At 35.9% G+C, this 17,536-nt stretch overlaps 1 protein-coding gene across 2 annotated transcripts in view; it reads left to right on the forward strand.

The window, feature by feature from the left end:
- LOC124297189 (breast cancer anti-estrogen resistance protein 1) overlaps positions 1–16,708 on the forward strand; it is a 127,413-nt gene extending 110,705 nt beyond the window's left edge. For both annotated transcript variants that reach the window (XM_046747936.1, XM_046747935.1), the window contains 3 exons: positions 5,096–5,388; positions 7,207–7,572; positions 11,780–16,708. In XM_046747936.1, coding sequence (XP_046603892.1) covers positions 5,096–5,388; positions 7,207–7,572; positions 11,780–12,067 — 947 coding nt within the window. In that variant the 3' untranslated portion in view covers positions 12,068–16,708. The remainder of the gene's footprint in view (positions 1–5,095; positions 5,389–7,206; positions 7,573–11,779) is intronic.
- The last annotated feature ends 828 nt before the right edge of the window (positions 16,709–17,536 follow it).

The raw sequence follows: 17,536 nt of genomic DNA on the forward strand, positions 1-17,536 counted from the left end.
CTGGATATGTTGTCTACTCACCTTTGAAAATAACCAATTTGTACCTACATTTCTGAACAAACCTCCTCAATCAACAACGAATTAAAACTGTTTCTTTACTTTTCAGATTCTTCCAATACAGAGCTACTCACGCTACGTTATAACACCACGATTATTCTTCCGATTTCAATTACTTTTCCTATCTCACCTCGTTTACTATTACAATTAACTTTCTAATATATATTTTCTATACCCGCGGCCTCAGTTTGGTCCTTTAAACGATTCATCCGAGCCAAACCCTCATATTAAATAGGCCCAGTATTATTTCGAACCAATTTGGGGGGCGAGACCATTAAAATTCGATTTTACCCTTATTAAGGACAGGTCTAATGCACAACTTAAACTAGCTATTTTCATCTCTGTGTTTTGCGTCCATTAGTACGATTCGATCGCCTAAACCTTGTAACCTTGATTATTATTGCACGAACCATTTCCTATCCGTGTTGTTACACCAGCCTAAGTATGTGGCGTCAATTATTCGATCAATCACCTCAACATCTTCACAAGAGGTAACTCTTTAAGGTCAACGCGCACTACATCGCTGCGAATTGGTATTCTCGACCCGTTTTCTTATGCATGTGCGCGCATCGCAACGCAGCGAATGGCGGTGAACCGCTGCGAACGTCTAAGCAGGGGCGGAGGGGAGGGGGAAAAATTTCACAATAAATAATAATATGTTGTTATCTGAACTAAAAATTTGAAACATTTCATATCTCTCTTCTGCCTGGGTAACATCACTGTAAAAACCTAAAAAATACACCATTATTATTTTTTTTTTTTTATGGAAAAAGGTAATAAGATAATAATATTTATGGAAGTTATTAGACATATATTTAAGTATAATACAAAAAGTTATCATCAAAAAATATTGAAAAAATAGCGACACTGAAGCCATTCTCGCCAAATTTGCGGCACACGATTTAACTGGGCCAAATTCGAGTCGAAAATAAAACAATTAAAAAAAATAAAATAAAATAAACATATTTTAATAATCCTCTACGTATTTCTATGGCTATTAATATGTAGATTGAGTAATTTTTTTCAGATTCAAATTTCCACCAGTTACACTGCGTGTCACAAAATTCGACATGTCTCGCTCTGGTGTCGCCATTTTTGAATGTTTGTTGATATTAGTTTTTTTTATATCATATTTAAATATATGTCTAATAACTTTCTTAAAAATTATTAACTTATTGCTTTTCCTTCGCACAAAAAAAAATATATATATATTATCAAAAAGGCGCTTTTCTTTTGTTTTTACAGTGGTTATACTCCTTAAGTGATTGTAGTAATCTCGCTCGCTCTAGCAACTTGCAATACCGTCTATATGAACCAGTTGCTTTGCGGTAATTCTCCGTGTTTATTATATTATGAACCATACATACTTGACTCCTTTATTTGTACCCTGTACAATACACAATAACAAATTTATTCTTGCCGAAAAGTTCTCTGACATTTCTGTAAATTTTGGAAACTATTGGACTCAAATACGTAAATAAGGGGGCGGCGAATTTGGTCTACGCCCCGGGTGGCTAAAACCCACGCTACGCTACTGCCTCTACGATAATTTGTACACGCACTGTACGTTGGCTACACGCGGCGAATTTGAATATTCTTGTTTCTTTTCCGCATGCAGGTATGTACAATATGTCGCAGCAAATCGAACGGCGCCAAATACCAAACAGAAGCCAACGGCTATGCAGAAATAGTGGAATTCTCTCTTCTATTTATTTGAACTCTTACTTTTTTTTGGACAGTTTTAACATTTTTGCAATATTTTTTCATAGTATTGAACGAATAAATATTGACATATCAAAGGCACATTATGCGATCTCGAAATACAATCTGAAAAGATGATTTAACGGATTGTCACCGGAGAAGGTGAAATTTCAAATTTCGATTAGAAAATATTCAACGTTTTAATATTAGTACGTAAATACATTTCACTTGTGCAGATAAAAAAATATCGCCGCTAAAACGTTTGAATTATAAAAATTGGTAGCACATTGTAGGTAACAGTGACGAGATATTCGTTAATTATGGACGCTCAACCTTTCGTTTTCGGAAGTACTGTAATAACTTCCCGCTTGTTTTTTACATTATGAACTGGCAAGCTAGTAATAAGTCAGAATAATAATATGGTCAAATCATAAACTGTCCAAAGAGCTATTTCATACATCTGAATGTTATTTGGAATTCATTTTTAATGAAACCAGTGCTCGCTATAAGCGTTTTTGATTTCTGCTCGTACCTAAAACTTTTAATGATTTATATGAAAATATTGTTTATATTCATATCAAAATCGGTATATTCTGAAACTAATTTCTCCTACTTGTATAATACTGATGCAGTGATGACATACCAAACTACAGACGATTATATTAGTTGAAAAACTACATGTACATTAGGCTGATTCAAAAAAAATGGCTAATTTTTTTTTTTCGAAATCCCCACATAAAAACTTCCGAGAAGGTGTGAAAAGACGCCTGTAAAAAGCAGAGCTCTTAATATTATTATTTAGAGGTCGCGCATCGGGAATTTCTATTTCCCATTTAAATAACACAGGAAGAAATTTTTTTAAATTTTGCAATTTCGTATTTTTGCAACGGCTCATTGAATCAGCGGACCAAAGCATATTCTTGTAGGAAATTTGACGCTCTACAAAAAAGGTCCTTACAAAGTTTTCGATAGACACACTCCTTCAAAAGTTATTCGAGGTCAAAGTTGAACTTACAAAAAAATTCAATGTTTTTTTTTTTTTCGATGATACTATGAATCTTTTCTCATTATTTTGTTATAAAGAAGATAGATTTCGGAACAATTACATTTTTAAATAGTCAAGTGCATCAGTTATGGATTCTCCATGATAACATGTTTATTATTTAACATCGCATTTTTGTAAGGTAACTTTATATTGACTCGATGGGAAAATTAATGATTGAAAAAGCCCAATTAGAGTAAGATGTATTTATTAAATATATATTTATAATAAAATAATGAGAAAAGATTCATAGTATCATCGAAAAAAAAAAAAAACATTGAATTTTTTTGTAAGTTCAACTTTGACCTCGAATAACTTTTGAAGGAGTGTGTCTATCGAAAACTTTGTAAGGACCTTTTTTGTAGAGCGTCAAATTTCCTACAAGAATATGCTTTGGTCCGCTGATTTAATGAGCCGTTGCAAAAATACGAAATTGCAAAATTTAAAAAAATTTCTTCCTGTGTTATTTAAATGGGAAATAGAAATTCCCGATGCGCGACCTCTAAATAATAATATTAAGAGCTCTGCTTTTTACAGGCGTCTTTTCACACCTTCTCGGAAGTTTTTATGCGGGGATTTCGAAAAAAAAAAATTAGCCATTTTTTTTGAATCAGCCTAATGTACATGTTAATGATCACACGAACGCATTCTGATTTTTATGACACCGATTTTTGGCTGTAAATTTATTTAACATCACCATAAACAGTTACACGAATAGAATTTCTTCGACTCGACTGAGTTATTACTTTCAATTAAGACATTACGCCTCGCAATCAATTAAATTCTTATAAAATCGTAACCAATTGAGTAATGTTCGCCTGCGCGTAGGCAACTACTTGCGCTTCAAAGTTTAAATCACACTACGTATTGCCTAGACACAGGCGTTCGTATATTTTACAGTTCCTATAGAAATTGATGCAGTAAGTACGAATCAAATTAGGCGACACAAGATTTTGGTCTGCAATAAAAAAACTTTTTTTCTCCTGAATATTATGTGCAACTATAATATATTTGATGCTCTTAAACCGAAATATAGTAGTAAAGAACATGTACCACGCTCACTTTTCACGTAATATTTTTTTTTTTTTAATAAAACGCAATTTTTTTTACAAATTATAATCAAATAATAATGATAGCAACAGTACTTATAAAAAAAGTTAAAACCCTAAAAATTTTAAACAGTAAAATTTTCAGAAAACCTAGCTACTACATAGTAGGTATGAGTCCAGCTATTTTGTAGTTTTCTTTCCTTTCATATCATCGATTGGAATTTCAAAGCGAATCTCTTCTCTTTCTAATTTCTCCTTTCCAATTTCTCCTTTAAATTCTCTTTCGATGGGTTCGAACTGATTTTATATATAGAGATACTATTTAAATAAATTAAAGTAGTGTGAATGCAAACACAAATTACAACTCTGAATTTTAAACAATAAAAAAAAAAAAAAATTATATTATGTAACATGTACGTGACAGCAAAAAAAAAAATGGAACGCAGATGTAGGTTCGGCATATTGAAACCTTCATGTTCTCTAATATTAGATTAGTGTAAAGAGAAAAAAATGTTCTCTCACTGACAAACTGTCCGTTGAGCATGCTAATAAGTGTAAGTAGGTATTATTGTCTAGTTTATTTGGTTTATTTTCAAAACTGCAAAGTAAAAGTCGAATAGCGAGAGATATTGTGTTTCAATCTTCAGAGTGACATGCAGCAACGATGTAAATTTTTCTTTACGAATACGACTTCGAAGCACTTCAGTGAACATATTGTTCTTTGAAAACAATCATCTTTCAACTATCAAGAATCTCACTACCTGGTGTCTCTATAGATTTTTCTATGCCAAATCGTAATTCAGCCCTAAAATATATCATGTTCAACGACTTAGTATCCTTCTAATGCGTAATTAGTTTGAAATGACGAAAAACACATTTGTGTCGTGGTATCCATAAACCTAAGAGAATTAAAATATATTATACATTGAAGTATGTCATCCCGTGTCTCAAAATTATATCTTTTTTTATATTTATATTTACCCTTATAAACTGTTTTTCGTTTTTCGTTCCTCCTGAAAGATGCTAAAGTTAATGCTAAGGATAAAACTATACCTAAAGTAATAACATAGCCTGATTCACGATCACATCACTTGATTCACGATAAGTACATCACACGTTGTCGGGCGATCAATTTTTAGTACGTTTCACCCGACGAGCGCAATTCCGGATTCCAATAACCAATACTCTGTAAGTCGCCTCCGGGGAATCTCAAAGTAAGGATTAAGTTTTCAATTTATCTTTCAAGGGACCCTCGGCAATGCGGGAAAAGCGCCCGACAAGGGTTTGGCGACGAAGCTTCGCCCGCTGGTGAAAGCTCTTCGCGACTCCGACCGGCTTGTTCAAGACGCAGCGACCGAGCTTGACTCGATTAAATGGGATGTTGCGAGGCTGTCTAGAGGCGGCGATGACACACCAACCCCAACGAACGGCTCACCCCCGTCCCTCTTACCTCATCCGCAGCCGGATCCCTTGGATCAACTCGTTGCATGTGCCAGGGCCCTCACCGAAGATGTTCGTCAAGTCGCCAGTTTCATCCAGGTTAGAATCGCAACGTTACCTTGTTTAACTATTTCTTCTAATTGGATGCACAAAGGATGGACATTCGGGTGGATGTAAGAAAAAATTTTGCTTTTTTGTTCTCACTTACTCGCTCAGATGTTAGTGTTTGATAGAAAAAAGCTAAGCTCTCTAGCTGTCAGATCTAACAGGTCACTTTCTTTTTCGCTTTTCGTTGAGACTTGAAATGCTCGTGAAGTATTCTATATTTTTTGCATCCGTGCGTAGATTCTTGAAGCATACCTTGAAGTATGTACAGCAAAGCGTAGTTATCATCATTCAGTTTAGAACGAACATTACAGTCATCTGAAAGAGAAAATCGGTAGTTTTCAGATGACTGTAATGTTTGTTCCAATGATGATAACTATGCTTTGTAACAGAATTTTGGAAAGTTTGAAAAATCAGCTTCAAGAACCTATGCATGAATTTGAAAAATATTAAATAGTTTACGAGTATGTTAACTTTCAACGAAAAGTGAATCCCATGTTAAATGAACGGGAAATAAAATATAAAAACGCGACCTGTCAATCTTGAGCTAGAGAGCTGATCTTTTGGGAGGATCTTTTCTTTATCAGATACTAACATTCACGGGGGTAACGGCGGAGAGAAGCTTTTTGTTCGAACCACCCTAATGGATATACATTCTATGGGTGTACAGACAAAGTGACGCAATAGATTTATCGTTAGTACTATTTTGTTTAGCTTAATATTTTGGCTTTTTATCCGTACAAGTTATCTCGGAATCATTTATTATCGTGCAAGTCTGCATTTGTTTGTGAAATTTGTGCACTTTTAGAGAAGTACAGATTGGAGTTTGAGCTGCCATAATCTATATTTATATCACGGTGAAAATCGAACCGAAATATCTAACGAATACCTTTGTACTGAATTTTCTTCCATCGACTACAATTCTGCAAATCAAATTATTTCAATTCGATTGATCCTTTAATTATCTGTCGATTAATTATTATCTCAAAAGAAGCGTAGTTCTTGTACATATTCGCAATTCTGAGGTACCGGAATATGGTTTTTGTTATTTCGATCACATTTAGGAAATCTTAAGTCAGAAAGCAAAAAATTCAACGTTTGAAACACTTATTTAATGAAAAATGTAAATAATACTACACCAAAAGCGTATTTTGAAACTTTTCACACTATACTTAAAACATTCCAATAGTGTACACTCGTGAAAAAATAGAGAAGACAAATTTTTACAGTCTGTCTACAACATTTTGGTACTTCATGTTCAAGTCAAAGAATCATATACTGCGATCTAAAATACGATAGATACAAGCTAATCTGAGCTAATATGAACCCGCCATAGCTCGGATAATGGCAAAACTTGAACAATAGGTAATAAAGATACAACAATATATTTTTAAGGGGTTACGAGAATAAATTAATATGTCCGCTATGAGCAACTAGACTTATGTGTTTGCATTATCTAAAATTCGTTAAAAACGACCAGAAATACAATTGTGTATGCATATTCAAGAAAAACAGGTCACGAAAGCGTAATTCAACTGCCATAGACGTGCGTATTAGGAGTTGAAAAGCACAGATATTTTTTTCTAACAAGTTTCGACGCCACATTTTCCCAGCCGAGCCCATACTAGAAAATTCCATTAAGTTTGAAAATGCAGAGTCTTGCGAAATTTTTGCATAGCACTCTAAGTTCCGTGCTCGATTCATATCCACAAATGATATCTTTACGATGAAAATTGATAAAGCTGTAACAATTTTAGCATGCAATAACAATAACAACAACACTGACAAAACTTATTTCAAATTCCACATTAGGGCAATTCGACTTTACTCTTCAAAAGATGCTCGGTGATGTCGAGCGGGAGTAACAACAACGGTAGCAAGGAAGGAACGGGCGAGGACTACGACTACGTGAATTTAGAGTCGCGGGAGGTGGTCGCTAAGCAACGAGAAGAACTGAGGGCAGCTTTGCCGCAAGAACTTAGGAGCAGCTATGACCTCCTCGTGACGGAGAATGACACAGCCGCGGTCCAGGCACCTCCCGCTACTCCCACGCCGATGGATCCAAACGATAAACAACTTCTGGCCTTTTATGCCGCTCAGCTCATAACTCACGGTGCTCACCTCACCCACGCTATCGACGCCTTTTTGCAGACGGTCGAACGGAATCAACCTCCGAAAGTGAGAATTAACGGCACATTAGTTACTTAAGGAAGCGCCGATTAATCTGACTATCTCTCGAGGAACGCCGAAACGGCTTTGTATTCACTTTAAACAGTCTAATGTTCGAATGACAGTGGATTCAATATCTAACAATCATGAATGTAAGAACCAGCCGCGGCATCTTCTCGCATGACACGTTCAATGTGCCTGTTACTTGGTGCTGCAAATAACCCCGCAGAATCCTTATGGAACTAGGCTTCGGTTGAATTGGCTGGATTTTCAGTATGTATAGTGCATATCCTCCCGATCAAACGTTCTTACGGACACAAGTCCCAAGAATCAATAGTTGCCGAGATATAGGCTTCGGAAAGGAGGTGTATCGATTTTTTGGTATCTATGGAGTAGGCGATTTTTACGAATCAAAAAGCTTCAAGGGGAACTTGAAATTAAATGTATCACTCAACAACTTCACAGCCAATTTGCAGAGCTCGGCACACGCGTGAAAAACAGGACAAGTCGATTATTGCAAGAGTCGGAGCGTCGAGTTCTTCACGCGAAATCTGACATTGCACAGCGTTTCGGTGAACCAGCGAGTTTATGGATGGAATCAATCACAGTTTCCCGTCTATCTTTAAGAATCAACAGTACAGGTTTTTGAGTGATTTGTTTGCTTTCAAGTCCCCTTCAAACTTTATAATTCATGAAATCACGAAATCCATAGATCTCAAAAAATCTGGACACCATTCTTCCGATTCTTCGTATATGGGTTTATAAGAACTTTTGATTGGGAGGATATGTACTATAACATACAGAAAATCTGGCCAATTTAACCGGAACCCAATTTCCATAAGGATTCTGCGGCGTCCTTTGGATTCTTCTTGTTCAAAAAGTTTTCAAATAACGACAGTTTCATTATGGCTGTATCGGCCCGATTTTGGGCGTGATATATGACCGTAATTGTGACATTTCAGTTTCGAGCGAGTTCGATCGTAAACATTCAGAGAAAAAAAGAGTAATCTCAACCTTGGATACGGAGGATCAGAACAGAGTGATTTTATCAAATAACGCTATTTCAAGAGATTTTTCGGAAGCCATGTTTTATGAATCTGGTATTAAAACTTTGAAGCAAGCAACGGTAACGAGAACCAGAGGATAATTTCTGAACCCTTGTGGCCTGGTGCCCTAGTACGCGGTACGTTTCGCGACAAGCTCCGTGGCATTGGAAAGATCTCATCGAGTACCTATTGCAAGTATCAATAGGTATAAACTCGAAACCCTTCGTAGTAATGGCACTAGTTGTAGTATAGGGCCACAAACATGAGAACAGTTAATAAATCATCGTTAGCCTGAAAGTAAAAAAAATTTTTGTCTAGTGCATCGAGAGTGAGACCTAATCCTAGATATACTTAATCAGTTCTAGCCTTGGAGATACGACATAGCGGTTGAAATTTTAAAGACACCTGTCGAGTATGGGACCTATTCCTGGGTATCTTTGGTCTTTTCTAGTAAATCTCAATTTAGAAAGCAATTGAGCGTAGAAAAAACAACATCACTGACTTTCTGATATCCGAAGGTCTATAACTGGAGAATGCCAAAGACGTCAGCTTTACAGCTCTTGATTTTTTTCTTGTACTTGACGAGATCTTTGCAAAAATAGAAAGTTCATTGTAAAATCGCCAGGGTTAATTTTGGAATTGTATGTTCTCTGTTCAGCCCTCAGGTTCGGTAACGGCACTCCGAAAAATGCTTGACAGCGAATTGTCCCAAAAATTAAACGATCATTTAGTGACAACCCATCACTAATTCACCGTGATCAATTCACCATTTAAATTTCACAAATTCAGTCTTAGGTTTGGAAAGATCACCAGCCTTCCAAAATCAAAGGCTATAGCGGGGTAAGCATACCAAGAGTGTTAAAATTTAAATTAAATAAAATGGGGGCACTTTTGGTATGCGTACCCGGGCACAGCCTTTCATGAAAATCGAGTAAATAGTTTTACAAGTACAGTCGAAACTCTCTGAACGTTTAGAACTTTCAAAACGTTAATTTCTCCGTGGTCGCAAGCGCTTTGGCTTTTCCTATTACTCAATGCGCACGACACTTGGTAACGGCGAAGTTATATGCAATATGGCTCCAATCCTAATTACCTAACATCAACCTGTCGTCTATGCTATAATTATTACTCAGTAAACGAAAACAAATGTGAAAAGTGTCGAACATTTTAATTCTCATGAATCGCATTTTTCAGTCCCAGAATTTGAATTGAAAAAAACATAATATTATACCATGCTGTTTGCTCGTATTCGGCATATGAATCTTTCTCTATCGAACCGCACACCTTTCGGACAAAAGTTATATCGATATTTCCAAATTCTACAAAACTTCGTGAATATGTCGTCTATACCCCGGGAGAATTCCTCGATTTTTTTTTTTTATAATTCTAATCTAATGATTTCCAGAGTCAGTATTTTCGGAGTTGCACAAGGTTGAAAATTCAAAAAAAAAAAAACCAGCAAAACAGTTGGACATGATGTTCAAAAGCTCTTATCACCGAACTTATTCATCGTACAGGGTCTGGTTGGGGCTTATTTTTAAGCAAATATAATTATCCTACAGAAAATGTATATGAATTATGAATTCCTCTTCCCTCGTAACATACCGTCTTTTTTCATTAGTTGAAATATTCAAATGGATTCTTCGCCATACACGACCTAAAATTCTGGAAAAAAAAAAAAAAATACCAGCGCGTTCCACGTCCCATTTCCAATCCAATGGAACCCGAAATTTTCATGATCAAGAAGCAGTAGAGTATGTATGAGAGGTGACGAAATTTTTCTTCGTAAAGTTCAACGCAATCTAGCCTATATAGGCGGCAATTTGGTCTAAAAAACTCGTTTGGGAATGTTTATTCCTTAAAGCCCAGTCATCATTCATTACTTACAACACTGCAGTAAGTATATCCCTTTACAAAAGAAAAAATGTTGCCAGTTATTTTGTTTTCTAATCGTGACACAAAGACATGGTCTGACAACATGCAGCAGGTCGTTTTGGTAAGAATAAATTGTACGGAACTTCTCTTCTTCTCCAAAAGTAAGGAAAATTGACTATAGAATGAAAAAAGATTTGATTCAGCCGCAAACACTTAAGAGGTTTACCCTACTGTGAAATTATCAAGATAAAATTATTAATTTTATCCCTTTAAAAAATAGTTTGAACGGTCAAAATTATTATGCAATACAAGGCAAGAATGGTAGATTAACAGTAAGATGTATAAATTTATGTTTTTCTCAAATCGTTTTCTCGAAACTATGTTTTTCAAAACGGTGTATCTACACTATATCTCGGGCTTCAATTAATAAATCGACTTGAAATTTGGTACCTACACATATTCAGAGGAATAGTATTTTCTGGTTGACGAACAATTTTATGATTTTCATTTTTTTTTCAATAGTTATTAATAAGAATAGAACGTATTCTTGAGCAAATACGGTCGAAAAAATGGGATTCTACGAAATCACAATACCAAATTCGTAAAATTCATGCCGTTTTTTTATTTCTACGTCAAAATGAAAATGTATTGGAGTGTTTTTGTTCAGAATTGCGTACGGAAAAGGGCTGTTAATCTCTTTTTTGCATTTGGATATGTATACGTCAAAGTTGAAATTGACCAGGGAAGCTCCTTAGGTGCGTCTGTCAATTTTCTAAACTTTTTTCACCCAATCCACAAGCACGATCATACACGCTATCATTTTCCGAAGTTTTAAGAAATTTCATTACTTAGGAAGAGAAAGGATTGTAAAGATTTGGCGAATTTGGCGGGGATCTGATATCCCCTTAACTGTCGAAACGTACATATTACCCTCTTCTCCCGCCACTGGCTAATAATTACATGACAAGTTATTATTTATAGGTTAGGTTATAGAGACTTCACAATATAAGATATTAAACATGCGTTTGCGGAACCAAGTGCTTGGGCACATTGAGTGTTGGGAAATGCAATGGCGGAGAAAATACACGGTTTGCGAGTTTCATTCGGTTGGAAAGTGATATACCTTGAGAAAGATTCAATTGTACTCGTAGTTGTCCAGTGCTTGGGCCTTGGTGTTGACAATATCGAGGTTCCACTGTAAGAACATGGCGCCAATCAGCGCAACCCCGTGTCCAGATGTTAATTACGTTATCATATTTTTTGCTGTATATTTTTAACTCTGACCCTTTCTCCAGGTTTTCTTGGCGCACGGAAAATTTGTCGTCCTAAGCGCACACCGGCTCGTACACATAGGAGATACGGTGCACAGAAACGTACAGAGGAATGATGTTCGAACGAGAGTATTAGAATGCGCCAATGCGCTGAGTGAGGCACTGGCGCAGACTGTGTTGAAGACGAAACAGGCAGCGCAGTTTTTCCCGAGCGTAACCGCCGTCCAAGAGATGGTGGATAGCGTCGTCGACGTATCGCACTTGGCAAAGGACTTGAAAGTCGCCGTCATCAACGCCGCTCAACAGCCTTAAACACCTTAAACACCTACTTATAATAATTGTACAATAATTTATTGGTAAACCTAAGGTAAACCTTGTGTGGGTGCGTGTGTGTGTGCGCGCGTGTGTGTGTGCGTGCGTGTGTGTGTGTGTGAGTGTGTGCCGTGAGTTTTTCCAAACAGTGAAACGATTCGTGCGCCTGTGAAAGGCAACCGGAGTTACATATCATGTTCAGGTTGAGGCCATTTCAAACGACAAACTGAATTTGATGACAGCCCTACTTTCAGTTTCTTCATTATTGCTTTGAGCTAGATTTTCACGTATGGTAAACAGTTGGATGCAGCAACAGCAAAATGCTCTCATTGACTGCTTGATGTGTACATGATGGGATGCTTCTGATGTATGTAGCAAAGCAAACTGATGTAGAAAGTGGGTTCATTTCTACACTTCGAACAGCAATTTTCATGTGCAGCAAGATCCTGAAGAAGACACCAGAATCATTGACCAATCGGAGCATTTTTGCATCCAGGTGTTTGCTGCATATTACGAAATTCGGAAAATGATAAAAAATTGGACTCGGAAAATCAACCAATGCTGCATTTTCACGTGCAGCAAACACCTGGCTAAGATCAAAGTGTAGGTGTTTGATGCACGTGAAAATGTAGCTTTAGTTGATTGTCCGAGTTCAATTTTTCATCATTTTCCGAATTTCGTAATATTCAGGTTATTTTGACAAATAATTTTTTATGCTTGTAATGCCCGTGGCGGGATACGGTGCTCAACCTAAACATCAGCTGTAACTTTGGTTGCCTGTATCAGGCGCACGGATCGTTTCGCTGTTGGAAAAACACACGGTACATCGGGTTATTTCATTGATACGTCCCATACACGTGCCTGTGGGATGCATCAACGAAATGACCTGGTATACTAATCCTTACTTACTCCGCTAGATTTTCGACGATTTTACTATCGGACACGCACAAGGACACACACATTGTGCTTTTCATTCTTGTTCTGAACCCATTGACGCATGACGCATGACGTTCCACACATAAAATGCGTTCACGAATTTAAAACCATCTTGAATTAAATTTGATAGAAAAGCATTCTGCAAGCTTCCAAACTTTTATATACCTTTATACTAAATTACCATAGAATAAAAAATACGGTGAAAAATATACGTAAACTAGAATCAGGGCATTTTATGCCACTACACGGCGTCTTCCGATACATCGAATACCAATAATCAGGCTGACGGTAATGCATGACATGAATGCTTCAAGGGGTGACGAATGGAACGACAGCTCACTTTGTAAGACCGATGAATGTCAGATTAGGTAATCTGACCATTCCGTTTACATTATGTATAGAATAGCTATCAAATTTTTGAATTATATTGCAAAGAGGGGCTTTGTTTTTATAATTCGGGCCTACATCAACACCAAATTGGTACAAGTAACGCTACTGCCAAAGTATATAATATTATACACGTACGTACGCATATTGAAAAAAAAATCGTACATATGCTGTAGTTTACTCTAAGTATTGGGATAGAGCATCGTAAATCGCGTATGTAATAATACGTGCGGTGATGATTGTACTAATGTATATATAGGTATATAATCCTGAACGTGGTATATACAACATATATATGTAATACGAATTCAATGTGATCCTTGATGATCGTTATTAGAAAACGAATATACAGTTGTGTATGAAATCGTTCAATGCATAGATACAGAGAAACGCTGAGATAAAATTATAATAGTGGTTCGAATTATACGCAATAGACGCGTATAAGACGTAATGAAACTATGTATATACGTATTATAATTTAACACGTCAAGGCTGTGTTTTAGAATTTGTGTCATTGGCTCTTTAGTTAATTTCTATATACATATTTTCACGTTATATATGTTTAATTAATTTAACATCAATTTTGGCTGATTACTCAACTCGTTATTAAAAACAAATAAGTTCCTCAATTTTAACAGTAAGAACCCGTTATGTTCGGTTTCTCTGTTAAATCTCGAAACAAAATAATTAAGAACGAAGTTGCATCTTATCTCGTCAAATGTACGTAAAGATCTATAGTTTGCTGTTTTTTTCCAATTAAATAAATATAGTAAGAAGATTTTTATTTTTCTTTCACGGTATTAGGTTCAATTCATGCTAAAAATGAAACGAAAACAAAACAAAAGATATTCTTAGCGATTAATTAATAGTTCGAACGCATTAACACATTTGAACTTTAGGCATATGGAGTATTATGGAGTGCAGCACACGGTGCACTACTTTGACTAAAAAAAAGCGTTCACTTCCGTCTGTGTGCTTTGAACACTTTCAGATCGCGTTATATTCTCAGTTTTGAAAACTAAAAAAACTTTTGCTCTGGGTAAAAGATTTTTTCAATGCATTTTAGTTTATGTTGAAGGTATTACGAAATATCCTCGAGGAAAAAAACACAGCCGAAGACCTAGTGAAGAGTCGCACTATGTATTATATTATAAAGTTAACGTCCTTGTATTATATATACCTTTATCTATGCCGCTACATAAGAATGAAATAATTCATGAAAAAGCTAAAAATGGCGGTTTGATATTTATAAATATTTTAGCAATTTATATTACTTTCGATATCGATTGATACAGTATTCTTTTTTTTTTACAACCGTAACCTTGTTACTTTCCAAGAGAGGTACAATATCGAAGTTGTGAAGAGAAATGTAAATATATTAAAAAAATATGTTTACTTACACAACTCGTGACTGGAGTCCGAACGCACCTCACCCAAACTTTGAACTACGCTCAGCGTCGATGTCGCTAAGCGGTTTACAGTCTTCGAATGGGTTTTTCATTGACTAAATGTAAATAAAATCAGATTTCTCGTGCATTATTCCTTTCCTTGTGTAAAGAAGACGAAACTACGTATGAGAAAGTCTGATTATCAGGATAGAACCGGTTTTATGATCAAGACAAGCTACGAGGTGTGTTCGGAACCCAGTCATGCGTTTGAAGGTAGAAAAATAAAGTCGTGAGTTGTAGGGTTAAGCTTTAATGACAGACAGAATATACACAAGTGCAATGGAAATAAATAGGAACTACAGACACCTTAAAACTTTCATTACGTGAACTCTTACCGGGGATCATTACGTAACTATTTTTAAGTTTTGTTATTTATCGTATGGCCGTCAATGTAATTTCTTTTTATAGAAAAAAAATTTCAAAGCAGCTTTATGTTGGGAGTATAAACATTCTATGCGAGATCTGGTGGCGATTCCGTGTACAATTCAAAATGAGGACCGCGGGGTTACAGCTAAACATCATCGTAGGCATTATCTGGGCATTAATCGTAATTACTGCGCATCTCTTCGCGTCAGATCATTCTTCCACCAAAATTTTTGCAAATAACGCGTTTATCAGTATTTCATGTACCCGAATCAACAGCTCTTTCGACCTTCATAAAATTTCACCTAGTGAAAGACGATTTTGTGTATCCAAAAAACGATTTAAGACACACTGACAGCATTGTTAAACGTAGAAATGACATTTTTACGGAAGAAAGTTTACACGCTGCGTCAAATCAACGCGAACCTTGCCAACGGCTTATCCCCGTGGCGTTCATGTTTGTTTGGCAGCATCAGCGTCCTCCAGATGCCCGTCAATGTTTTCAATCCCAATATTATATAGACAGCTAGATGTAGTGTATCGGAGAGAGAAGGAAGTTTGTTTAGAACTACGTGTATACGTTTAACGGTACGATAGAATAATCCTCGATGGTTGGCCATCGTACTTTCCTTACTTACTACTTATTATTATCACGCGTACAGTATACGCTAAGAATGACCAATAATAATCGATCTGCCATTAAATCGATTATTTTTTCCGGACTAATCGAGTGCGATCGATTATTTTTCAAACTCTATTAATCAATCGCGACGATTAATTATTATTCCTCGCAACCGATTTTTGTTTTCTCACTCCTACGAACGATGCAATATAATATCAATTTATGTGATTTAAGTATAAATTATTATCATTGTCTTACTTATTAAGTACCTAATTGATATGATAAGTGAAAAATGAATGCATATTTACATCTGAAATTGAAAAATAGTTTGAATTAAACTGTGAATTGTCAAAAAAAAAACTTTTCCGCTATTAATGCTTGTGATGTCGGATTTTCGATGCACTCAGCCACCCGAAGAAGTGACCGAGAACCTACCTCGTTCACGATAATTTGGCGATCCGCGATGAAAGCTGGAAAATTGATCTTACAAAAGATATCGCGAGATTTTGCTGAATGTCTCTCAATCGTCAGCTTCGCTATTGCTCGGCTATATTCCTCTGCACCAGGTATCTCAGTACCGCGGAGAGAGGAGGGGTAGTTTTGTAGAGAAAAAGAACGAACACCTGTACGCTACGCAATCTAACAAAGTAAAATAAAATAATCTAAGTACTCGATAGCGCAAAGGCGATACAAAAAAATAAAAAAAAAAAACGAAAAAAATACTCAATTCGCGCTTCATGATTTCAAAAGCAAATATAAAGGTAAACCAAATATCTAATAAATCTTTAATCTAATTGCGCTAGTCGCGCCGTCGATAACAAACAAAGTCAACAAAACCAAAAAGAAAGGAGTATTCAACCGCGCTGACCACGATAGTTCTTTACTAGATTAAGGGGGTAGTCTGCTTTAGAAGCCGAAAAAAGCGTTTTTTCAGCAATTTTTTTGAAAGGGAAGGAAATGATTGCGGTAAAACGAAATTTTGAGATGATAGTGTATGATATTTAAGCTTTAAAGAACAATTTTTATTATTAAAAAATATTGAAATTTTTAAAAGTTATAACAATTTTTCTGGGCGCCTGAAGTCTGCACTTTTAAATCGGTGCCGGTGGTGGAGGTCGTGCGATGCATCTGAAACAGTCGAACCAAATTTTTTTTTAGTTTTTTTAAGTTCCTTTTCTATATGAACTAAAAAAATACCGAAGAAATGATGAAATTCCAAATTTTTTCGAAGCTTGAAAAAAAAATTCACTTTCTTGAAAAAAAAATTTCACTTCAAGCTGCAAGACAAGTAATTAAAATAGTACTTTTGTCCAACTTTTTTAGTTCAAATAGAAGATAATTTAATACTTAAGCTAGATCACTTTGATTTTTTTCGATCGGACATATATTTTTTTTGCCATCGCCGGCACCGTTTCCTAAAACTTGTGAAAATGAAAACTCGAGAAAACGGGCTTTAAAGTTTTCGTACATAAAAAATCGTAATTTTCTTGAACTTACCGCATTAATATGCTAATCAGCGATTCCTGGTCCATAGAGTTGCCCTTCAGACTCTTCAAAAAACTGGTTCAAAACTTCAAAAAACTGGTTCAGACTCTTCAAAAAACTGGTTGAAAACTTCAAAAAACCGCTCGTATACCTGCTCGACGCTTGCTCACTATTTCTTCTGTAACTCCGAAAATATTTCGAATTTGCTTCTGAAATTTTAGGGACACA

Source organism: Neodiprion virginianus, chromosome 2, assembly GCF_021901495.1.
Source record: "Neodiprion virginianus isolate iyNeoVirg1 chromosome 2, iyNeoVirg1.1, whole genome shotgun sequence".
In the NCBI taxonomy this organism is placed as follows: Eukaryota; Metazoa; Arthropoda; class Insecta; order Hymenoptera; family Diprionidae; genus Neodiprion; species Neodiprion virginianus.